At 45.0% G+C, this 25,729-nt stretch overlaps 3 protein-coding genes and 1 long non-coding RNA gene across 8 annotated transcripts in view; 2 read left to right on the forward strand and 2 right to left on the reverse strand.

Annotated features, from left to right (window-relative positions):
* KAT14 (lysine acetyltransferase 14) overlaps positions 1–9,018 on the forward strand; it is a 21,402-nt gene extending 12,384 nt beyond the window's left edge. For both annotated transcript variants that reach the window (XM_037896207.2, XM_037896208.2), the window contains exons 8-10: positions 46–221; positions 5,104–5,294; positions 7,540–9,018. In XM_037896207.2, coding sequence (XP_037752135.1) covers positions 46–221; positions 5,104–5,294; positions 7,540–7,713 — 541 coding nt within the window. In that variant the 3' untranslated portion in view covers positions 7,714–9,018. The remainder of the gene's footprint in view (positions 1–45; positions 222–5,103; positions 5,295–7,539) is intronic.
* Positions 8,695–12,108, reverse strand: LOC122465266. 2 transcript variants are annotated; one of them, XR_006289981.1, is made up of 2 exons: positions 12,023–12,108; positions 8,695–10,462 (listed from the first exon to the last, which is right to left on the reverse strand). It is a non-coding gene; the product is annotated as an uncharacterized LOC122465266 (long non-coding RNA). The 2 variants fall into 2 exon arrangements; XR_006289982.1 differs by lacking the exon at positions 12,023–12,108 and adding an exon at positions 11,035–11,133.
* A 9,709-nt stretch (positions 12,109–21,817) lies between these two features.
* LOC102938634 (baculoviral IAP repeat-containing protein 5) lies at positions 21,818–25,526 on the forward strand. Its single transcript, XM_037896215.2, has 4 exons — positions 21,818–22,023; positions 22,332–22,441; positions 24,193–24,310; positions 24,533–25,526. The coding sequence occupies exons 1-4, from the start codon at positions 21,901–21,903 to the stop codon at positions 24,614–24,616; spliced, it is 435 nt and encodes a 144-aa protein (XP_037752143.1). The 5' UTR covers positions 21,818–21,900; the 3' UTR covers positions 24,617–25,526.
* DZANK1 (double zinc ribbon and ankyrin repeat domains 1) overlaps positions 25,330–25,729 on the reverse strand; it is a 34,925-nt gene continuing 34,525 nt past the window's right edge. For all 3 annotated transcript variants that reach the window (XM_037896210.2, XM_043544108.1, XM_043544107.1), the window contains one exon: positions 25,330–25,495. In XM_037896210.2, coding sequence (XP_037752138.1) covers positions 25,330–25,495 — 166 coding nt within the window. The remainder of the gene's footprint in view (positions 25,496–25,729) is intronic.

Raw genomic sequence — 25,729 nt, forward strand, 5'->3', positions numbered from 1 at the left:
CCAGCTTGTCTTTCACATTGTTGATTGTTTTTGTGGTACTGGCAGGCGTGACCATGAGACCAAGCCTCCTAAACTCCAGCTGCTGGCAGAAATCTGTGCCCATCCACACAAGAACGACCCCGACTGGAAGGCTGAGCCTGAAGCACCCATTGATTACTGCTACGTTCGCCCGAACCACATCCCCACGATCAACTCCATGTGCCATGAATTCTTCTGGCCTGGTAGGATTCCCTCAGTACTTGGTTTTCTAGGAAAGAAAAGGTTTTGTTTTAAAAATTATTTTTGGAGCAGGTCTGTTTCCTCAGTGGTTATTTGTTTGCCTCAGTTATTCTAGAAATATTTATTTAAGAGGAATTCTGTCAGATGGTCTGTGGTGGAAAGACATGTCAGCCTCTACATTTCTGAGATCAAACCGTTCTGGGCAATTGGGCCTTGAGTCAGCAAAGCACTTAAGCATGTACTGTGCTTGGAGTTTGTGAGCTAAGAGGACTACTTGCCTGCCTAAAGTTAAGCACCCGCTTAAGTGTTTTGCTGAATCAGGGCCTTATCATAGTAAACAGAGGTTTTACGAGACACTGTTCCTAAGTGGTGTGAGAGGAAAGTTTCTTCCCAGTAAGCACAAGGCCGCAACGCACTGGACTGGAACTCAGGCAATCTGGGTAGGATTCCTGCCTCTGCCACATGCTCCCTATGTGACCATGGGCAAGGTCCTTAATCTCTCTGGGCCACAGTTTCCCTTTGGTAAAATAGGGCTTATAGTATTTATTTGTCTGTGTTGCTTTTTATTTTTTTTTTTTTTTATTGTAAGCTCCCTGGGGCAGGATCTGTCTCTTACTATGTGCATGTCACTATGCAGCCCTGATCTTGGGTGTGGTTCCTAGGCAGTAGAGACTTAGTAATGATGATCTGCTATGTGGTTCAGCATCTCTAACACTGCAAACTAAGTTTTTCACAACACACAAGCAAGCAGTCCACACCTATATTTTAAAATCAATATTTGCACTACACTTGGCCGATTATTATTATTAGATATTATTTGTATTGCAATAGCACCATTAAGCCCTAAATCAGTAGTCGATAAATTGGCATGTCTGTCTTTACACATGCAACTTTGGAAAGCATGAGACACCCTCTGGTTCTAACAGAAACTGAACACCTTTATCACAACTCTCCCCCACATCCCTCCAAATCCCTCAATCCCCCATCCACTCAGTGCCTATCCTTATGGCACAGACTGGAATTTGTGATAAGCACCAAGGCCCAAATACACAGTTATTTAGGCTCCTAGTGGAAATATATCTATCTAGTTTTAATCTAGCTAGCTCATGTACCAGAGCATTGAAGATGCGACAGAGTGGGCTAGCCCTGTGAGTAATTACCCAGGGTTTTGGTCAGCTGCCCTGGCTTCCCTGTTCTGGTACCTGAGCTTATGAGATTAAAGATAGCTTGGGTATGTGTAGCCAAACTGCAGTCACACTGGGTGTCAGTTAAAGGTGAGATTTTCTACTGAAATATTTATACCAGTACCGCCCTTAGTGTGAATACAATTATACTGGTATAAAGGTGCCTGATACTGATACAAGAACCTCCACAAATAAGGCTTGTCTACATGTGGAAATTATACCGGTATAAGGAAGGGTGTGAATTTAAAGTGCTCTAATTATACCAATGTGACTCCCTATATGGACTATAAGGTGGATAGAAAGCTGGCTAGATCATCAGGTTCAATGGGTAGTGATCAATGGCTCCATGTCTAGTTGGCAGCCGGCATCAAGCGGAGTGCCCCAAGGGTTGGTCCCGGGGCCAGTTTTGTTGTATATCTTCATTAATGATCTGGAGGATGGCGTGGATTTCACCTTCAGCAAGTTTGCAGATGACACGAAACTGGGAGGAGTGGTAGGGATAGATTTGCTGGAGGGTAGGGATAGGAAACAGAGGGACCTAGACAAATTAGAGGATTGGGCCAAAAGAAATCTGATGAGGTTCAACAAGGACAAGTACAGAGTCCTGCATTTAGGAAGGAAGAATCCCATGCCCCGCTACAGACTAGGGACTGAATGGCTCGGCAGCAGTTCTGCAGAAAAGGATCTCATCCTACAGTGGACGAGAAGCTGGATATGAGTCAACAGTGTGCCCTTGTTGCCAAGAAGGCCAGTGGCATTTTGGGATGTATAAGTAGGGGCATTGCCAGTAGATCGAGGGACGTGATCGTTCCCCTCTGTTCGACATTGGTGAGGCCTCATCTGGAGTACTGTGTCCAGTTTTGGGCCCCACACTACAAGAGGGATGTGGAAAAATTGGAAAGAGTCCAGCGGAGGGCAACAAAAATGATTAGGGGGCTGGAGCACATGATTTATGAGGCGAGGCTGAGGGAACTGGGATTATTTAGTCTGCAGAAGAGAAGAATGAGGGGGGGGTTGATAGCTGCTTTCAGCTATCTGAAAGGGGGTTCCAAAGAGGATGGATCTAGACTGTTCTCAGTGGTAGCGGATGACAGAACAAGGAGTAGTGGTCTCAAGTTGCAATGGGGGAGGTTTAGGTTGGATATTAGGAAAAACTTTTTCACTAGGAGGGTGGTGAAGCACTGGAATGGGTTACCTAGGGAGGTGGTGGAATCACCTTCCTTAGATGTTTTTAAGGTCAGGCTTGACAAAGCCCTGGCTGGGATGATTTAGTTGGGAAGTGGTCCTGTTTTGAGCAGGGGCTTGGACTAGATACCTCCTGAGGTCCCTTCCAACCCTGATATTCTATGATTCTGTGTGGAGTTGTAGTTATGGCATAAGAGTGGCTTTTTTCTGGTTTAGCTTATGTAGCTTTGGAAGCAGTTTAAATAGCCTAAAAAAGTTACTCATTCTGGAATGTGTGTGTCTAAACAGGAGAGTTATACCAACCAGTATAATGTACAGTGCTTTAACCATACTGATATAATTATACTAGCATAAGGCAAACACCTCCCATGTAGATGCGCCCTAAACTGTACTTATATAAAGCCAGTATACACGCCATGTTGGGGCTGTACTGCTTTATAACCGGTAGTCAAAGCCATTCAGCTTTGTGTACAGACAAGCTCTGAGTCATTTCACAGTAGACTACAGCCCTGAGATAATTAACACTTCTCCTTATCACTGATTCCTCTCCACCCAGCTCTTTCTCAAGCAAGAGATTGGTTAATTCCACTGTTTGCTCCCAGTATTCCATGAAGTTTTAAATCTCAAGAATAATTCGTGTTACAGAAAAACAATGTGCTGTTACTCTGTTACTCCAACTTTGCAAATACATCCGTTGTTGGCATTTTTGTGATGGTTTTAATGAGCATATGAGGAAACATGAAGGGTCTGATTCTTCCCTGCCTTGCATCTTGCTTAGGCATTTCCATCTGTGGAAAATGGGTGTAAAATATTACAAAATTAGAATGGTAATGGCTTACATGTACTGGGCACTACCTTTGCCCAGGTGTAATGGAGAATCTGGCCCTTATATTTATTATTAATGATTTCTGTTACCATAGTGCTTAGGAGCCCCAGGCATGGCCCAGTACCGCATTGCACTAAGGACTGTACAGACACGGATCAAGTGCACTGTTCTACTCTGAAAAGTGACTTAAAGGATAAGTCTGTTGCCACTTAATTAAAGGTAGTTCAGACCTTTGTAAAGGCTTAGAGAATTAAAATCTTTTGTTTACAGGCTAGGAGGGATCAGCAGAGGGTAAACCAAAAACATGTGAGGAGTGTCCAAACTAGCTTTTACAAAGGCTATGTCTTCACTGCAAAAAAAAAAAAAAAAAAAAAAAAAAGAAGGGGGGGGTGGGTGGGTTGGGTTTTTTACACCAAGATAATAAAATCCTACTAGAGATAAGGCAATATAGTTTTCCCCTTGAGGTAGCTAGTTGAAGTAAACCCCAGGTGGGGATTGTAGGGCTGATTAAGTGGCTATGCTAAGATAAAAACTACAATGCCTTGTATCCACTAAGATTGTGCATCAACAAAACTAACTTAAGCTAGTTATCTTCCCATAAAACCATAACTTTTTTTCCCCCCAATGAAGACATAACCAAAGATACTTACTTCCTCTATTTAACTGATGCAAAAAATCTCTAGTGAATCTAAGCTCCATAAATCAGATTTAAATCTGGGCAGGATCATTTTAATTTCTGTGCTTCATTTCAAAATCTATGAACCCTTTCTTGCATCTGCAAAAAGTCCAGTGTTACTCTATCTTCCTTCTTCATGAAAAGAGGTCTCATCTGCAGAAGAGAGGAGGTGGCTTCCTTACACATGGCTTCTTGGGATTCCGCGTTGATTGTACCTCCCTGGCTCTAGACCGGATCTGACCAGTGTACAAATACAAATACAGTTTTTCAGTCTGCAGCCCTGGAATCTCAACCTGAGATCTGAAATTCTTTTGGAGTCACGTATTGCCAGCAATACAATCCTGTTGATGAGCAAGCTGTAATAGAATCCATTACACTGTCCCATAGCTTTATTGGCTATGCAGGGCAGAAGTACTACCAGAAGTAAAGAGCAGTACAAACACATTTAGGACCCAGTCCAGCTATCATTTACACATGTAACTTTATTCATGTGTGTGTTTGGAATTGGGCCCTTTATGAATTCAGTAGCTGTGGCTCTGAATACACACAGGAAGATCATCAGTTGGGTAACAAGGTGCCATTTTTACCATCACTTTTTAGAGCAGAACCACATTTTAAGTTAGTTTTTTGTCTTTATTTTCATACCATTTGGGTGTGAATCAATGTTGTTAATTTCTTAGCACCGGCTGCCGTAGAGTCCATTTTTAAGGATTTTTTTTCTTCTGTACATGGGCTAAATGCTGCTCCCATTGACTTCAACAGTAAGACTTCTTTTCTGGCCCTGCAGGCTGATAGCATCTTTCTATGCATAAGAGTTTGAAAATGACAACAAAAAGTAGTAGTTGAGCAGATTCTTCTGAAAAACCTGCTTTTTAACACTCTTTAAGCTGTTAATTTCCCTTAAATTCCATTATGCCCTGACTGTATGATATTGTATGAACTGTTTTGTATTGAATTAACATTTCCCTTTGGTTTGCAGTGCTTTATAGCTGTGCTCTTCTCACACCCTGTAGGAATTGATTTGTCAGAATGCCTGCAGTATCCAGACTTCAGTGTTGTTGTCCTTTACAAAAAAGTCATCATTGCCTTTGGCTTCATGGTGCCAGACGTGAAATACAATGAAGCTTACATCTCTTTTCTGTTTGTTCACCCTGAGTGGAGAAGAGCAGGGATTGCAACCTTTATGATCTACCATCTTATTCAGGTAGCTGCAAGATTCTTCTCCTTGATAAGGAGCCAGCATTGTCCCCATCTTTATGTGTGGATGCAAACAGTGCTGAGTCAATACCGCTTGTTTTTATCCTCTCTCTCTCCCTTTCCCATCCTTTGTTACCTTGTTGGTAGCACATCACCCATGTAAGTACACAATGTGTGAATTTTTATTGTGAAAATCATTATACTCAAACAGAATGTTTTAATGGATTTAAAAGGACATTTTCAAATAGGGTAGGCTATGCGTGATTGGATGGCCTAGGAGATTAGCCAAGTGATATAGGCCTTGTCTGTATTTGGGTTTGGCTCTAATTCATCCATCAGCAGCCAGTAACTGTGCAGCAGCAACATTGCAAACCGCAAGCGTAGAGAAGAAAAGTTGCGATCTGCACTGGATGAGCTAATCCCAGTTTCAAGCAGGGGAAGGCTCAATCAGTACCAGTGTAGCTTTCCTTACCTGTAACTCAGCTACACCAGTCACTGGCCACCGATGACTAGATCACAAGCAGAGTTAATGCCATAGACTCTGACATGTAGGGTGCTTGTTCAAATGTATCTTGGTTTAGGTAAAGACCAAATGTTTGTCACTTGGATCAAATGTGAGGAATGCCCACATTTTACAAATGTGTTAACTGCCTCGAGTTCACTGGCATCAGTGAACTCAAGGTACAAAAGTCTAGTGAGGACACATCCTTAGAAGAGATGCCAAAATTCAAAGGGGCATGAAAACTGAATTAGGTCTCCTCTGTGGCAGAGTTTCGGCCCATTGATGGGCCATTGTGGAAAATTACCACTACTGTTTGAGAGTAACAGCCGTGTTAGTCTGTATTTGCAAAAAGAAAAGGAGTACTTGTGGCACCTTAGAGACTAACCAATTTATTCGATGAAGTGAGCTGTAGCTCACAAAAGCTTATGCTCAGATAAATTGGTTAGTCTCTGAGGTGCCACAAGTACTCCTTTTCTTTTCACTACTGTTTGCAGGATCTAAAATAAACAGTTGACCAAATTCTGCTCCCAGTTACACTGGGATAAAACCAAAGTAATGCCATCAAGTTCAAGCTAACCAGGATTTGCACTGGTGTCCCACAAACAGTGGGGGTCCCACAAACCGACTCCAGTGATAACGAGAGATTGCCACTTCACATTAGGCTTCTGTTTGACTACCACTGATCTGCTGGGTATTTGGGTCTATGGTGGGAGGCAGGTTATATTCAGTTTGAGATGAACTGCTGGCAGTAGCATAATCTACAATAGACTAGATTCCATCCTCTGATGCAAACAGCGCACTGTGAATTGTGTGAATGCAGTTCCAAAAGTTACACATTTCACTGGGGGCAAGGCTGAATATTTCTAATGTTCTGGTTCTAACTTTTCTTTTTCAAAAATGTCCCTAATTTTGATTGCTTTATTCTGGCCTCATACAGGTGGGAGTCTTATTACTAGCCTCTGAAAACAAGAATTAATTTTTCTTGCATGCCAAGATCAAATGCTCTGTCATTAAAATTCTTTAATGGCTGTATCCTACTCCTTCCTTGTACTTACCGTTTGGATGTAATGGATGCAAAGTGCTTTCAGAGCATGGCATGAAAGGAGTTCTAAAAGTCAGAAGAATTATTATATTAAACATATTGGAGAGTTTTTATGAATAATCTGATTGCTAAATAACAAGGAATCTCCAAGTTAATGTCAGAATTGCCACTTACTATCTGAACACAGATATTTAGCTGGGCTTCTCAGGCTGCGAGCCCAGGGGCTCAAGGATGGGAGTGGATCAGGCTGGGATCTACTGGAATTCCAGTGTGACACACCTGGAGGTAACCTAGTGGTGCCAGTGTGATTCTAGCAAGTCTAGGTGTATTTGATGACAGAGATGTGTCCAGCCCCAGAAGCAGAATGCCTACTCTTTTGGATGTTTTTTTCTTCAGGTCACTGTTAGTAAGTGTTTGAGATTATTTTTAATTAACAATTACACTGAGAAGGAGATAGGAAAATTGACAAATTAAAGTCTAGTTTCTGTTCCTGCCCTCAAACTGCTGATTACTCAGTCACAAAGGTTTTTGATAAACAATAGTTCATCTGATTTCAGCTGTTGCTATGTGTTGTAATTTCTCTGTTTCAAGGCCTCTGCTTTTCCCACATTTCTCTAAGTAGTTAAATTCTAGAATTTAAGAGTTTCTTCACCTCCTCCTTTTCCCTGGAGGCGCTCTCATTGTCTGGCTGTGTTTTTTCTTTGGCAGACCTGCATGGGCAAAGATGTTACTCTTCACGTCTCTGCAAGCAACTCCGCTATGCTGCTGTATCAAAAATTTGGATTTAAGACTGAAGAATACATTTTGGATTTTTACGACAAATATTACCCCTTAGATAGCAAGGAGTGCAAGCATGCATTCTTTCTGAGATTGCGACGATAATATATCACGGATACACAGCTCCGTGGAAAACCTGACAGGCTGTATTAAGAGTTGCCATGGATTTCAGCTCAGGAGGTTGGCTGTTAGGGTGCAGTGATGCCATTATCGCTAACATCAGCAGTGATACACTGTATGCTTAATTTGCAATCTGAGATTGATTTATGGCCTCCATGGGGGTGTCGAGCAACAGGCCTGAGAGTATGAACTGGGACACAATGGCAGGGGAATTTCCTGCCCTCTTTTTGGAGAGCCCTTTGACAAACAATTAGACTTCAAAGGGGCTGGAGGACATTAAATTTCTCAAACCTAACAGTGTGTTGCAGTGGTTGTGTGTTCAGTATGAAGTTTGTGCAGTGCACAGTATTCTGTAGCAGGAACAGGATGTCAGGTGTGTTCGTAGCTAGGTGAGGTTAGCTACAAGAGCTGCTAAGTCAGCTCTTTGAAATCTTTAAGTCCATCTATCAGTTGTTGAAGCTATAAAGCACCCCTCCAACCATGGGCCCAGCCTTGCTGACTCCAGCACCCCACCCCCTTATGCCATAGGCAGTCTGGCTTGAGGAATCTTAGCACAAGAGGAGAGGCAGTTGTGAGATTTGAAATCTGATCCTTGCTTTATGGCATTAACCTATTGTAACCTAGCGGGAACAGGGGGCAAAGATGAGGCAGTAACTTTTCTCCGAAGAGCCCAGTCTGTGATTGCAAGGCTCTAAATGTTACCGGGTAAGCCAAGAAAAGTGTTAAGGCAACAAAAAAAGCAAACACAGGGCTTGCCTCACACGGAGGACTAGTCCTTTTCCTACATAGTTTAGCAGCTCCTACTCCCCTTTTACTGCAGGTGAACGGTAGCTTGCCAGATTGTTTTACAGTTTAGCAGGTTGTAGATACGGCAGTCTGTGCATCTGGAACATGAGCCACACCTTCTGCGTAGTCTTAATGTCAGAGCCACATAGCTGCAGAGAACAGATGTGTTTTTTTAAATCCACCTTGTATACATTTCAGGTGCCTAAGTATGGTTGTTGTTGCCTTAATGGAGTCTGCATTCTAATCTGGGCAGAGAGACCGACACTCTGTCTGTTTCTGTACAGCCAAGGTAAGCGCTCCCTGAGACACGTATGTAATTGGTACTAGAAAAAACTCATGACTTTTGAAACCATTTGAGAACTGTCTGCCCTGCCATCTGTGCACATTTCCAAATATTTTATGACTGTGTGTGAAAATCCTTGATGTTACTGATGTTAAGAGTTAGCTGTTTCCGGAAAGTTCTGTCCTCGAGTGAAATTAAAGACCTTCTCTTGGACAAGCGCAGCTGCAGTCATATAGTGTGTTCATTTATTTTTCCCACCATTCACTTCTACCATCTTTTTTTGATGTCGGGGGCTCCTTACACTCGCCTCTATTGCGCAACTGCATAAGGGCCATAGAGGATCTTGCCTTAACAGGCCCTTTCCACACACTCCAGAAGACAACATAAAAAGTGTTTGATTATGATGAAATCAAGCAGTTATCTTAAATAATCCATGGAAATGAAACTGTTTTTTGGATTTTATGACAAAATATGCAGTGAGATTTTCAAGACACCCTTAACTTTGTGTGTGCACAACTGTGCCCCATCCAAGAGAGGAAGGATGGGCCAGTGATTAGGGCACTAGCCTAGGACTTGAAGATCCAGCTTCAATTCCCTGCTCTACCACAGACTCCTGGTGTGACTGTGAGCAAGTCACCTATCCTCTCCGTGCCTCAGTTTCCCATCTGTAAAATGGGGGGAATGGCACTTCCATACCTCACAGGGTTGGTGTTAAGCAAAATATATTCATGATTGTGAAGTGTTCTGACACAATGCCAATAGAGGACAAATAAGTTAAATAGATTCCTCTGCAGTTTTGTGGGCAAGTGAGATATAGGCACAAGTGACAATACAGAGATGGCTACATTCTCTGACTTGTAAATATTGCTCATCCATGTAAAGGCAGCCAGTTAGCTGTCTAAATTCTGCGCCTGGTTCCTACAGTTTACTGTACTCCCAGAACTGGGGGGTTAAAATGAGATACCTTATTACCATGATTAATATACTCTGCAGTGTGCTATTGTGCTGTCGATGCATACACAAAATCCCTTTCACAAAGCGCTACCTTGTTGAGGTCCCTTTGGAAATGTGGTTCTCATCTATTCATCATAATGTTCTTCTGGTGTGAAAGCAGGATGCCACCAGAACTGGCAGTAAAATTGCTCTCGCAGGCAGTCTAGCAAGACATTGCTGGCACTGAATGGCCATGGAAATGAAAGCACCCTTGAGCCCCATGAAAGTCCTTCCGAGTTGAATCTGAAGTGCGTGGGTGGGGCTATGCTGCTCGTGTTGTACCTGTCCAGGGTGGGTTTGGATTGATGGCTCTATAGGATATGGAGTTTTTCACTTGTGACTCAAACTGCTATAGTGTCTCAAAATTCAGCTGCTTCCATTTTATCAGCTAACCAGGCAGAATGCAGGAAAGCTCGTTAAACTGACGTTTCCTTTAGAGATGTTGGGCTGGGCCGTCCCCACTATGAGAGATCAGGGTCAGGTCCTTAGGCTGGTAGCATTGAGGAGGCAGCATGTCCAGTCCTGGGGAAGCACTTCCTTCTCTACGGTGCAGTTTTGATGGGTTCCAAGGGAGCTGTGCACAGCCTTTCCCCATTAGACAGTCACCACACCATGAGGCCTTTGAGGGGGTGGGAGTCCAATGAGGGAATTCTTTGTGCTCAGAGGACCCACCTGAAGAGGTAAAAAGGCAGTTTTACATCCCAGAATATTAACCGTTTGTCCCCCCAACCACCAGCTATGGTTGTACTATGGGGTGACTCCAGTCTCCTTTCCTCTCACATGTTGAATCTATCTTAGGCCTTGTCTACACTATAAAGTTTTGTCCATAAAAGTTATGCCGCCTTAATTAAAGCACTGTTGCATGTCCACCCTAGCTCCTTGTGGCGGCAGAGCACATCCACACTAACAACTCTTGCATCAGACCCAGAGAGCAGTGCACTGTGGTACCTATCCCACTGTGCAACTGGCCACAGGGTACTTTGGGAAGGGTTTGCCATGCCTCACTGGGCAGGTACAGCATCACAGGGGGCAGGTTTCTCAATCCCATCCTTGTCAGCCACTTTTCAACTGAAGCGTGGTGGGAGAGGGAGAGGAGAGCAGTGTGTCTGGGGTGCGGGAGACAGCAGGCGGACTGACCGACCTACCATGCGGCAAGGTGAGGGGGACACCCTCCCATGTCATCCCCCAGCTCTGCTTGGCACAGCAGCCTCTCCCGAAACAACCCGCTCTGCCTGTCTGCGTACCTATGGTTCTGGGATTCCTGCTGAGTTCTCCCACAGCCGCATCCTGAGCACCTCCGTGAGCTCAGCTCTCCCTGCTGAGGAATGTCAAAGCAGCCCAGCAGTCCCCTTTCCCATCCTCCCCCACCCCCGCTCTCTGCAGCAGCAGTCTGCCTGCCCCTGTGTTCCCAATGCAGGGCAGAACAGCAGCATTCCCCGCTAATGATTTGCTCTTTGTCCCCGAAAGGGAGCAGCAGGCTCAGCTGTCAGATACTTTCCAGAGTTTTGAAGCAGAGGGGCGCATGCCTGCAGGGCAGCAGAGATCAAAACAGTGAGCAGAGCGGTCACCACAGGCATTGTGGGATACTGGTGGAAGCCAGTTATGTCAACAATACAAACAGCAGTGTCTACGCCGATGCTCTGTTGCTTTAATTTTGCTATAAAAAGCTCTATGCCTCTCGTGGAGGTAGTTTTATTTTGTCAGGAAAACAGCAGATTTTTGACCCCTAAAGTAGCTTTGTAGTGTGTACACGTCCCCTGTTTTGTCGGCAAAAGGCAGCTTTTGCTGACAAAACTTTGTTGTGTAGAAAAGGCCTTACATAAATGGAAAAGGGACCCAGAACTCTGAACTTCCAAATGGCTCTTTGCCGTTCAAGGCCACTAGTATGAAAACAAGCACACACACAAATCTCCGTGGGGCAGCTGGCTTTCTCTGGAATAGCTAGAGCCCTCTGGTAGAGTAAGTAGAGCATGCTATTCACTACTGAGCTTTCCTTTCCTTTGTGCCTCAGCCATTTGACTGCCAAGCAATCTTATCACTGATTAAAAAAACACCACCCCATCAACTTGAATTATGTTGCAGCTCCACTGAGCTGTACAGTGACTGTGCAATTCCAATTGCTAAACCAGCACCTTGGCACAGCCAAATTCAGCTGAGCAATCTTACCTTTATGACTAATAACTGAATTTCACCTTCCTCCTACGGGACAAAAATCCATCTAAGTGGCCTTACCTGTGTAGGTTAATATTACGTGATAGGGAAGCTGCCTGTGCCAGCAATGCCCCTCTGCTATGTACATTGGTCAAACTGGACAGTCTCTACGTAAAAGAATAAATGGACACAAATCAGACATCAAGAATTATAACATTCAAAAACCAGTCGGAGAACACTTCAATCTCTTTAGTCACTCGATTACAGACCTAAAAGTTGCAATTCTTCAACAAAAAAACTTCAAAAACAGACTCCAGCCAGAGACTGCTGAATTGGAATTAATTTGCAAACTGGATACAATTAACTTAGGCTTGAATAAAGACTGGGAGTGGATGTGTCATTACACAAAGTAAAACTATTTCCCCTTGTTTATTCCGCCCCCCACTCTCCACTGTTCCTCAGATGTTCTTGTCAGCTGCTGGAAATGGCCCACCTTGATTATCACTACAAAAGGTTCCCCTTCCCCCCTGCTGGTAATAGCTCACCTTAAGTGAGCACTCTCCCTACAGTGTGTATGGTAACACCCATTGTTTCATGTTCTCGATCTATATAAATCTCCCCACTATATTTTCCACTGAATGCATCCGATGAAGTGAGCGGGAGCTCACGAAAGCTTATGCTCAAATAAATTTCAGCAGGAGAGAGTTTGTGAGTGTGTGTTTTTTGGAAAAAGGGGGGGGGGGTGAGAAAACCTGTATTTGTGCTGGAAATGTCCCACCTTGATTTTCATGCACGTTGTAAGGAGAGTTGTCACTTTGGATAGGCTATTACCAGCAGGAAAGTGAGTTTGTGTGTGTGGTTTTTGGAGGGGGGTGAGAGAACCTGGATTTGTGCTGGAAATGGCCCACCTTGATTATCATTCACATTGTGAAGAGAGTGGTCACTCTGGATGGGCTATTACCAGCAGGAGAGTGAGTTTGTGTGTGGGGAGGGGGGGGCGGAGGGTGAGAAAATCTGGATTTGTGCTGGAAATGGCCCAACTTGATGATCACTTTAGATAAGCTATTACCAGCAGGAGAGTGGGGTGGGAGGAGGTATTGTTTCATGGTCTCTGTGTGTATATAATGTCTTCTGCAGCTTCCACAGTATGCATCCGATGAAGTGAGCTGTAGCTCACGAAAGCTCATGCTCAAATAAAATTGGTTAGTCTCTAAGGTGCCACAAGTCCTCCTTTTCTTTTTGTGAATACAGACTAACACTGCTACTACTCTGAAACCTGAATTTCATTGGGGTCATCTTGCATCTAGATCTGCAACATAAGATGAGCAGGATAGGCAAAAGAGATTGTTTTATAATTATCTGAGCACTAAATAATTTGGGCAAAATCATGCTTGGCACTTCACCTTGACAGAGGAATCTAATTACTCTTTGGACAAACAAGGCTGGGAACTGGCAAAGTCTGGTACAGATACTGCAGTGGTTCTCAAACTCCTGTATTTGTGACCCCTTTCACATAGCAAGCCTCTGAGTACGACTTCCCCGTATAAATTAAAAACACTTTTCAATATATTTAACACCATTATAAATGCTGGAGGCAAAGTGGGGTTTGGGGTAGAGGCTGACAGCTTGCGACCTCCTATGTAATAACCTCAGAACCCCCAGTTTGAAAACCCCTGATATAATGCTACAATCTTGTGTGTACGTGTACTTTACACAACTACAAACATACATGGTGGAGCGTTCTGACTGTTTGCAGACTAACAGGATAAATTGCCATCACCCATCGCACGTGCACTATGGTCACTCATCCCTCTCCACCAAGACTAAGAATATTCCAGACCAATGAGCAGCTTCTAATAGCTGTCACTTAAAAAAATATCAACCTGACACAAAAAAATGTTTCCTCCTTTCCCCACAAAACTGGATTTGTGCCTGTTTTCGTTCGGCTGTAGGAAGCACTGAATGGCCTAAGGACAAACACAGAGCATCACAAGCAACATGTAAAGTAACATGCTGTGGGATGTCCTACTACAAAGAGCTGGGGCAAAGAAGGATGACTGTCCAAATCCATTACGCAGGCAGTTAGGCGACCTGTCCATATCGCACAAAAGCAGCACGCTGAACTGGTTACAGAGACAACCATATGGCAGCCCAGGCCCGTGACAGGAGCAAAACACCATGAGCACTTGAGGGCTACACAGAAAGTTAGACATGTTCTGTGCTGTCACAAAAATCATGTTTAGAGCCAGCCATACCATTAACTGGCTACAAATTCCATGAGATGTTATTGTATAGATAAGGCCTTAGGACTTGAGCCACAAAATTCTTATTCACTAATCCGTACTCATGGGAGAAAGGGCTTGCATGATTCGGCCTGTACAGTGAACCTATTGTGTAATCAGAGACAGATTTTCAAAGCCAACTAGGTGATTTTGCCACACAAATACCATTGAGTTATGTGGCTAAATGCCCCAGTCGGCTTTGAACATTTCAACCTTGGTGTAAAACACTAAGTTAATGTATAGTTAAGGTTCCACAAGGAAGCACTCCAAGGTCAGGAAATGAGAAAGTTAAGGTTTAACATGCAACTTTCATTCTATCATTTTGCATGCAGGCATTTATAATGGGATTTTTAGTCATGTGAGCGCATAGGATTTCAAATACCATTTTCCTTACAGCCTTACATACACTCACAAATCTAAAATAACGTATGGGCGTGTATTTAAAGGCTAATTTGATCATACACACAAGTAGCACGATTAACCCTAACATTTGTATTTTCCAACTTTTGGCTGCATTTTGAGTTACACAGGAAGTGCTTTGCAACTTGACCTGCAGCAATGACTGCTGGTACAAGCACTATGTCTTTTTGTATTGAATAAGAGTGATTAATTAGCTTTCCCCATGGAGATAAGCATACAATTGTGCAAAGTGCTGTAAAAAGTTCTTCAACCCAGCTCTTTTAAACTCTTCTTTTTCTTCTTGTTACATTCATTCAAAAATGTTGGTCAAAAATGTTAAACTTTGCCCTAAATATGCTTTTAATAGTCCGTGTTATTTCTGGGTTTGATATTATTTCTATTGCAGTAGCATTTAGAGGCCCCAGCTGAGACTGCAGTCCCATTATGCTGGGCTCTGTAAAAACACTTAGGACTTGTCTGTACACAGGTGTTGCACCAGTTTAATTAAAAATGTGATGTTAAATCAACTTAGTTAAACCAGTGCAAAAGTCCTTGTGGACACTCTTATTTTGGTATGGCTTCAGTCAATTACTTATTGACTGAAGCTAACCAAAATAAGACTGTTTCAGAGTAGCAGCCGTGTTAGTCTGTATTCGCAAAAAGAAAAGGAGTACTTGTGGCACCTTAGAGACTAACCAATTTATTTGAGCATAAGCTTTCGTGAGCTGCAGCTCACTTTTATAGTTGCACATACAACTGTCGCCACATAGAAGTCACATTTAGAAGTTGTACTGGTTTAATTAATGGAGTTCACTGCTCCACCCACCAGATAACACTGCCTCGGTAGGATTTGTCCTACATTTTTTTAATGCCTATTTTCCTTTATAATATTTTCTGTGATATATAATGTATTCATAAGAACAATGTTTACAGGAACTCATCTATTCCTAACTGAGTAAGCCAGATTCTCACCTAGTAACAAAACAATGTTCCCAGCCAGTTTATTGCCTGGCCTAGAGGTAAATACAGTTGGCAGGAGACTTCTTCATCTCTCCTGAGAATACAGTTACAGATTGTTAATGTCTGGTTTGTAAGGGATGTTAAAAGAAACATGTTGAAGTTTTGTACTGTCCTCAGATCATTGCATCTATTTGAAGTGGACAGGAAAAAAACACCTCTTTAGGAGACTTTTAAGTTATACAGTTCTGTTCAGACCCTTATAGTGTGATCACAGTAATTGTTCTCAATTATTGTGGGTTCTTGCTACTGAAGTACTATAATCTTATAGGAGATCGTTTTATTCAGTTGTAAGGCATGGGATTTATCATGGTATTCCAAAAGAAACCTTTCCACGTGTATTGAAACACACATGCTGTTGACTCAGATTACACTTATATCTTGATGACTGATAAGTATAAAATCTTGGATGGCCAATCAGAAAGTTCTGTGACTGAGCCCTGTTCATGATTTTTAAAAAAACCACTTTAAATATGAAGTTAAATGGTCACATTTTGGGCTTAATTGACAGCAGGCATCCCTGAATGCTGTCTTTGTGGTATTAAGCACGCACCCATACCCGTAGAGAGTATTCATGCCAGCAACAGAAATAGTCCTCAGAACAGGGGTATGTGGGGCTGCATCAACATCAACCAGGCCTCACAATATGACCACTATACCCCACCAGGCTTCCCTTGTCCTTTCAAGAGAACTAAGAAACTTCAACGTTCTTGTGTGCCTGGCTGCTGCCCACTGAACTTCACCACGCTTTCATCATGAGTACACCAGCTCTTATATAATTTTTCCCATAACATCAAGAAGGGCCAACAATCCTAGCACCCCGCCATAATCCCACCCTAGAGAGCAGGCTTTCCTAGAGTGTGACTATTGTGGAAGTGACATCGTAATAACCACACTGGGGAGGTTCTATGTCTGATATGTCTTCATGATTTCCTGACCAAACTTGTTCAGTTTACAAGTAAAACAATGGATTTTTAACTGCCAGTCCTGCAGACTCAGCCTGGCATCTAAAACTCAAGGATGTTTTTTTTCTGGCTCATGTATTACCAACCATAAAAATTCTGCAATCAAAATTTAGCTAATTGTTCTACTGATGATGCACAAACAAAAATACAATCCAGCTTACTCTCTTGGCTCTGGAATGTTTACAGGAATAAAAAGTAGCACAAACTTATTGATAGTCAGTAAGGTCAGCAGCTTTGACTACAAATGGGACCATGTTTTTAAGTAAGATAGCACCACTTTTACAGAGTTGCTTTTAAGATTGGAGCTGCCCTTTAAGAACTTCTCCATCTTTGCTGTTTCTGAAGCTGGAAATCAAGTTTATATGGGAAAAATATGAGGCCTGCATAATCAGCACAAAAACTGAAGGAGGAAAGACTCAGAGACCACTCTCAAAGGGCCTATGTCTTCACTGCAGAATTAGTTCAGGCTCTTACTTGGTGTTGCCTCTTTAACCCCTTTCCCGACCACACAGAAACTTCTCATACAAATTTAGTTATACTTTCAGTCTGACACAGCTGGGGATGTGAATTAAAGGCCGGGTTCCACTTTCACTTGGGCTGGCAACCCGCCCACTTTGAAGTGAGGACACAGGTAAACCACTTTTGTGCAGACAGTTCTCCAATGCCTTCCCACACGCCCCCCATGTTCTCAAAAGGACAAACAAGTTCTCACACAATTCACTGGGAAATAATAAAAGAGCAGCTGACCTTACTGCAGCACAAAGAACCATAGGCAGTCAGTCCCCAGCAGTTCTATCCACACACATGGGTGAGGGTGCAGTAACTGGGGTATGGCTTTGAGGTGTGGCAACTCACGCATCGGCCAGGCTAACCCAGCTGCTGATCACCTGGGCTAACTCTGCAGTGAAGAGCTGCTGAAGCTTTTCTTTATATATGAGGAAATATCCACAATTACTGCAATGGGTTCTGTGCCAAGAGCACAACCTGCCCCAAATACCAATGCATTATCCAAGTAATGGTATACCAGAGGACCCCCTCCTCCTCTGCAGCAGAATGGCCAGCTGATAAGTAGAATAATTCCAAACCTTGATTGTGCCATCATTCACTCATGACAAAAAAGGCAGTTTCTTCCTTGTGATTGGCATCTGAGTTCAAAAACAGTGCAGCCTGCTTTAAAGTAGATCTATTTCCATTCACAGGAAATAATGTTGAGAATCTGGATTAGAGACATATTCTTTCTGACACAGGGATGAGGACAAAGCAGTTTTGATTTCTTTGCAGAAATATATAACAATTTTATTGAAAGTTAAGGCCTACATTTGCAGCAGTAAGCTCTGATTTTCGATACATGTTTTGAGACACCTATAGTCTGATTTTCAGAGGCACTAAACATGCCCACAGCTCCATCTGAAGCCAGTGGTGTTACACCTCCAAAAATCCTGGCCCTTGGGTCTCAAGTTGGGTACCCAAAAATTGAGGCACCTAAAATGAGTGAATATTTCTAAAAATTTGGGCTGGATGCCAGATATTCCACTTACTTGAGGAGAAACATCAAGGGCTACTACCTGGGTACTACCTGGCTATAATATTAATTTGCAAGTTCAGTGCACTATGAATTATGCACACACTATGGAACAAGTTTTTAAACACAAAGACTCAAAGTCCATAGGTAAAAATGTGTACCCAGTAACTGAAGGCACAACCTGGGTACCTGCTCAGAAAAATGGTCATTTAGGAATCAATAATACAATTTAAAGGTCAAATAATCAAGTACTCAAAAATTCCAAAGGCTGAGCAGCAGTGCTCCCTTGTGCATCTGCCTCAAGGCCCCCCAGCACCTCCACAGCATCAATGAGCAGCTCTAGCTGAAATGGACACACTACTTGGCATTTATCCCCCTGAGACACTGCTCTGTTTCAGCAGCAGGAGATATCTCTCAGATCCACTGTGAGCTATTATCTGCAGTGTAACATGAATATTTTTCCCAGTGGGAAAAATTCAATCCCCCATATCAAATCATATAAATGATTAACCAACCTTTTAATCACCTGGAAGAGTTCTGCAGTGTGTAACTGTGGACACTGTAATGGGAAAAAAGATGCCTTCCTTCACCTTCACCATAATAAGATCCAGTGGCAGTTAATTAAGGCCTGTGTTATGCAGCAGGTCAGATTTCAGGGGTCAACAACCTTTGAGAAGTGGCATGCCAAGTCTTCATTAATTTAAGGTTTCGCATGCCAGTAATAAATTTTACATTTACAGGGGCCCCCCGACAGAACCCCAGACTGGCAGCGGGTTGAGCAGTGCCGGCGGCCAGGACCCCAGCTGGCAGGGGCCGGCGGCAGGAACCCCAGACCAGCAGCGCGGGCGGCAGACAGAACCCCAGACCGGCAGCACGCTGAGCTGCTCAGCCCGCTGCCGGTCTGGGGTTCCATCTGCCAGCCCCTGCCAGCCAGGTTCCCGGCCGCCGGCCCCGCTCAGCCCGCTGCCGGCCCAGGGTTCCGTCCATCCAGGCCGACAGCGGGCTGAGCGGGGCCAGCGGCCGGGAACCTGGCCATTAGCAGAGTGCCACTAAAAATCAGCTCACGTGCTGCATTTGGCATGCGTGCCGCAGATTGCCAACCCGTTTGATTAGATGATCACAATAGTCCCATCTGGTGTGGTAACCTGCAACCATAGAGGTTTGAACATCAAAAGCTCTTTATTCTGCAGAGCAGTCAGACTGGCCACAAGACTTCCACCAGGAATATTCTCTCTCCACGGTTGCAGGGAATCAGTCTACCATTGTGACCTATGAAGATGAAGCTAGTATAGAAAGTGTCTGAAGCCCACCATACCGATAGCAGAAGACAAAAGATCACTATAAAATTTTACCACACCACTGATAGAGCAGTCATTCAGCTGAGCAATATTCTCCCTCATGGCGGTCTGGAAACAGAACCAGCAAAAAAGGGTCATTGCCCTGACAGAATAAAGAAGACAATGGTCAGCCCATGAACAAAGAAATAATATTTTCCTGCTCAGCTTTCAGGCTGGAGCCAAACACCAGGAGTGAACTATTGGCCTTATGAAGGCAATGGGAGTTTTGCCATTGATTTCAAAGGGGCCAGGATTTCACCCTGACTTGAGCGTGTCCAACACTATGAGTAAAGATGGCAACTGTCTACATGACATGTGATGGCAGCCATAAAATCCTGAGATGATCCGGAACAAACATCATGTAAATGACATTGAAAGTTTTCGTCAAGATAGTTGTGTAATAGCTAGGTGTATTTATAATGAGTTTCAGTGGAACTGAGAAACAGGGTTTGACTAACTCCCTGAAAAAAGCGACAGCATAACCTTTGATTTCTTGTGAATTACAGACACCCACACAGGGCTGTTATTCATCTGCCAATTGTGGCAAACATTCACAAAACAGAAGTCCCTTTGGACTGGGTTGTTAAGGATTAGCCTAAGGGGTTGAGTGCCCCACAGTACCTATTATTAAAGTTACAGCATATTTTCCATAAAAGCTTGCTTTTCACATTAAATAAGGAGTTAAGCAGAACATACCAGTAAGAGCTAATTTATTATGCAAACTCAGGACTGATCTTAGCAGGCAGTTATTACACTTAGACAGCTACAGCTTGTATTGTTCTTTTTCAAACCAGTAGCAACACCATCATCTTTCGTAGTGTTGTTCTGTGGGAGCCAGCACATATGAATTGATACACAAAAGCACCACGTTGTGCATCAGATAAGGTTGCTCTGTACATAGCATATCTAACAGAAGGAAATAAGTTAAAAGACTATCAGAAATATATATCCTAACTTCCCCACTCAAAGACACACCTCATCTTTAGCACAACCATCATATACCTCAGAATATTAATCAAGCCTCAGTCGGGATGCCAGCCTATCAGCAACCTTTCCCCAAACGGGCCACAATTCTCCACCCCCTCCAACCCCAAGTTCTGTGGTCTGAGGTCAGTCTTTATTGTTGGTGCAGTTGGGATTAGCTCCCTGGACTGTACAGAAGAGGGAGACTAGCAAATACAAGCTATACAAGGGTTTCACTCCTGCCTCAATTATAATATAAAAATTTCATCTTTAGGTAGCAGTAAACAAAACTGGCTTTCATGCTTAGATCATAAGCCTCTTGGGGTGGGGACTGTCTTTTTTTCTGTTTGTACAGTGCCAAACATAATGAGGTCCTGGTTTGTAAAGGGCTCCTAGGCATGACGGTAAAACAAATAATAATAGTGCTCATTTAAATCCAAAAAGCAATGAAACCTGAATCAATTGAGCTTGCACCTGTTTGTGTCCATTCCCTAAAAGGGCCCAATCTTTGCTCCCAGCACAGACCCAAACCCATCCTCTCACTCCCGCCTTTCCTTTTCTGGCTACAGGCTCAGACTGACGGGTAGGGGTTGCGATTCACCACCTCAAGTATTAGGGGGTAGCCGTGTTAGTCTGCACCCACAAAAACAACAAGGAGTCTGGTGGCACCTTAAAGACTAACAGATTTATTTGGGTATAAGCTTTCATGGGTAAAACACCACTTCTTCAGATTCACCACCTGTGTCACTGCTCATGCCCTGTTCCCAGGATGGGGTGAGCTCTGTCCTGCTCCCCAAACTACCAAGCAGCAGGGCTGGGGCAAAGAAGGGCAACACCGCCACTCAGGGCAGAGTGCCTCAGCCCCTGCCCTGACACGCCAACATCCCCCACAGCCCTGACACATATCAACACCCCCGCAACCCTGACACCCCTAACATCCCCCCTTGGCCCAGTGCCCCCCCCACAGCCCTAATACCCCCCATGTCCCCAATGTCCCCCCCCCCACAGCCCCTCCCTCAGCTCAATATTTCCACAGCCCTGACACCCCCCACATCCCCCATGCCTCCCCTACAGCCCCCCCCTCAGGTCAACCCCCCCACAGCCCTGACACCCCCACATCTGCGCATGGCCCCGATGCCCTCCCCATGGCCCCTCCCTCAGACCAACACCCCCCACGGTCCCGCTCTCATCTAAACACCCCCAAAGCCTTGACACCCCCACAACCCTCATGGCCCCGATGTCCCCACAGCCCCTCCCTCACACCAACTCCCCTCCCCTCCCCCCGATCCTCACATCAACACCCCCAGGCCCCGCCCCGCCTCTCTGTGACGCGCTATCACGCACGAGGGTGCAACCGCTATAACGGCCCGCCCCGCGCAACCCCTCCCCCGCCCAAACTACAGCTCCCAGGGTGCCCCGCGCGCGCGGCCGCGCCCCGTCCCGGCAGCCCCCGCGCCGCCGCCGGGATTTGAAGATGAAGTGCCCCGCGGCCGCCGCGCTCCTGCCCGCCGAGTGGCAGCTCTACCTGAGCGAGGCCCGCCTGGCCACCTACCGCAGCTGGCCCTTCACCGAGGGCTGCGCCTGCACCCCGGAGCGGGTGAGGCTGGGAGCCGGGCCCCCCCCCCCGCCCGCCCGCACTGCTCGGGGGCTGGCCCCGTTCCCCGGCCCCAGGCTCCCCGCTCTCCCGGGGCTGCGGGCGGCGGCGACTCCAGGACCCCGGAGCCTGCGGGACTGGGGCCCCGCCCTCCGGAGCGGGGATCTCCGGCCTCTGCCCCGGGCCCCTGCTGTGCCCGCCGCCAGCCCCGGCGGGGCGGGGCGGGGGGGGGGTCAGTCCCCCCTGTCGGGAAGGAGCGCGGTGGTCTTGCTGATCCGGCTTTCTCTTCTCTTCTCTCCCCCCCCCCCCAGATGGCAGAAGCCGGATTCGTCCACTGCCCTAGCGAGAATGGGCCTGATGTGGTCCAGTGCTTCTTCTGCTTCAAGGAGCTGGAAGGCTGGGAGCCTGAGGATGACCCCATGTAAGTATCCCCGTCCACGGGGGCCACCATCGCCCTGCCCACAGGTAGAAACCGCCTGTAACAGGGGAGACGAGACCCCTGCAAACCAGGTGCCGAAAGGTCCCATGGCAGCATTCATTTTCTTGGCCATGTGGCACGTTGTCTAATTACACATCACTGAAGCTACCCAGCATGTGCCTCTTGGGTGGAGTTGTCTCCTGATTATTGCAGGACTACAGGCTTATGTATTGAATTTATGCTCCTCAGAGGAGAACAAGGCGCCTCTGCTGCCCCAGGCCTGCTTTGGTAGCTGGGCCCAACGTTCTCCTAAGTATCACAAGGAAAACTAATGTCCTTGTGTGTCCTCCATAAGTAACTTGAATTTTTACTCAGGAGTGGAGCCAGTCTATTGGACCTCCATAGAAGGAGTTCCACTGTAGGAACCACAGTAGCTTCCCCCCTCTGGGGGCGTGTGAAAGTCACAAACACAGAGGTCCGCTAAATATGGGAGTGAAGCCAGAGTACCATACTATGCAAGACAGCACATCACTGAGCAGCATCTGGAACACTCCTGTCTTTAGCCTCCTCTAGGACCTTGTTCTTCACTCATGCCAAGTGAGACATGGTTACATTCTACTTTTCTTAACTAATAGCAATCAGAACAGAGGACTAGGATCCTTTAAATAGAATCATAGAATCATAGAATATCAGGGTTAGAAGGGACCTCAGAGGTCATCTAGTCCAACCCCCTGCTCAAAGCAGGACCAATCCCCAATTTTTGCCCCGATCCCTAAATGGCCCCCTCAAGGATTGAACTCACAACCCTGGGTTTAGCAGGCCAATGCTCAAACCACTGAGCTACCCCTCCCCCCAGTCCCTGAACCCACAGCCCAGTTGCTACTATGGGTTTGGGACTGAGCCCTGAGGAGACTGAAGTGGCTGAGAGTGAGGAAAGTACTTTAGGATTGAAATGCCAGCTGAACCTCAATGGTGGAGTGTTTTAGCAAAATACCAGTAACTTGGTATCTTCTCAGTATCGCAGGGTGTGGGGTTGGGGAGTGACTCACTTGTGGCTCTGTGACTAGTGGACATATGGTAGAGCACAGGTTCTCAAACTTTTTGTTGACAGACCCCTTTTCAAATGTTAATCACAAACTCCCAACTGATAAACTGATTGACAAAAGTATGTATACTTCATATAAACATGTACTGTTAGTAATGCTTTAAGAAAAAGTGTAAGATATCTGTGAGATGGGTGTGCCTGCTTCTTACTGCAGCCTCTATCCAGAGGCAATGGGGGTGTGTGTGCACGCAGATGTGCCCTGCCAGATTTCTGTCTTCCTTTTGGCCCTGCTACCTGAAGAGCTGATGTAGCAGGGCCGAACAGTGGTGTCTCTCCTTGGCTAGCTGCTGCCTGCTCATGCAGTCAGTAGTTGTGAGGCAACTCCTTCTGATGGCAGGGGGAGATCTCTCTTCTGCAGTGACACACTGCAATTTTTAGTTGCGTGACAGGTGAGGTGGAGGTGGCACTCCCTCCCTGGGCCCATGAACATTTTGATGGCTCCCCCTGCCATCAGAAGGGGTTGCCCCACACCATTGACTCCACAAGCAGGACCCCACATAGCCCCCAGACATCGCCTCTGCTCATAACATTTTGTGGAGCCCATGTGCAGTCTCTAAGGACCCCAGTTTGAGAACTCTTGTGGTGGAGGATGGGGTGAAAGCAAGTCACTATTTGTGCCTTTAACATGAGCCTGGTCTCCCTTTCCTAGGGATGAGCACAGGAAACACTCCTCTGGCTGCGCTTTTCTCTCCCTCCGTAAGAACCCTGTTGACCTGACACTGCAGGAGTTCCTGAAACTGGACAAGGAACGAACAAGAAACGTGATTGTACGTACAGCTCAGAATTGGGGTGTGTTTTAGGTCTCTATTCCAAAAGGCTAAGGTAGCCTCCAGTCCTAGGACCTGTTGGGCCAGCCAGCATGTCACCTTGAAGTTCCCCCCCTTTGCCCTGGGGGGAGTGCTGAGCTGTAGTACCTTGTCCTTTTCCACCAAGCTGAGTGTGATACTGCCTGTACTAAGCTGAAGGAATTTTATTTTTGATCTTTCCAGAAAAAGCAAATCTCTCAGAAAGTGACGGAGTTTAAGGAAGAATCAGAGCGTGCACGTCGTGATATTGAGAAGCTGGTCTCCTAGGCTCCTGCGACTTGCCTGTGTGCAGTGTCTGACTTGTATATATGTTCTCTAGAGTTGCCTCTTTGTGCCTGCATGGTGGTAGTAGTTCACGTCCCTTTCATGCAAGGATCAAAGGGATGTATACTTATAAACAAAGGGGGAGATTTTCAGAATCATCTAAGGCATTTAGGACTGCAACTACCATTGACGTTTGTGTTCCTAAATCTCTTACATGACTCTGCAAACCTCCTTTGAAATTATTTTGTCTCATGTTGACACATAAATAAATGTCTCAAGGAAACAACGCACAATAATTTATTTAACTGCTCAAACTGAGTATTCTCTAGTGAAGTGTATCAATCTCTCCTATTAGAATAGTTCACATACATTGTTTTTATTTTAAAATGTAAGTTAATCACAGTAACTGCTGTCTTAAGGGCACCACTGCAAAAGTGGTGAATGATCCATTTAAGATATTTCCAACAGCACCCTAATCTTAAAGGCACAATTACTCTCCTTGGGCTCAATCCTGTAGTTCTTACAAGTATAAGAAGATTACTTATGATTTTGATATCAAAAGGTGTCAGCTACTTGCTTGATTCAAAGTCCCTTAGTCAGTTTAAAAAAAAAAAATGCATTGCCAAGGCTTGCTGTCTTTTAAAAACCAAAAAAATCCACTTTCTTCCTCTCTCACACACACACATCCAGCTCTGCCTTGGATAAGAAAGCTCCAATCAAGCCATGGCCAGACTGATATTCTTGGGCTTGGTCAGTTTGTCCAGCATTCCCTGTCCAAGTTTACTAGCAAACAATGAAATTATTTCCTCATTCCCAGTCTTCAGTGCCAAGTCATATGCTGATAAGCCTTTTCCATTCTTCTTTTTAATGTTTGCATTACAGCTGTAAATAAAGAACAGGCTGCTTAAGCTAATTTAGAAAAGGAATCTGTTTCAATTCACTACAACTCAAAAGTAAATCACATAGGGTCAGATTCTGATGCTTACTCGTGTTACAATGTAAGTGATGATATCTGAGTCTGGCCCTGGGTCCTGTTGTACATGTACAGCACAATATTAAGTTGAGGGCACTCAGCTCCTTGCTGGATGAAGCCCATACCTGTTACTGATTACACGT

Source organism: Chelonia mydas, chromosome 3, assembly GCF_015237465.2.
Source record: "Chelonia mydas isolate rCheMyd1 chromosome 3, rCheMyd1.pri.v2, whole genome shotgun sequence".
Lineage (NCBI taxonomy): Eukaryota > Metazoa > Chordata > Testudines > Cheloniidae > Chelonia > Chelonia mydas.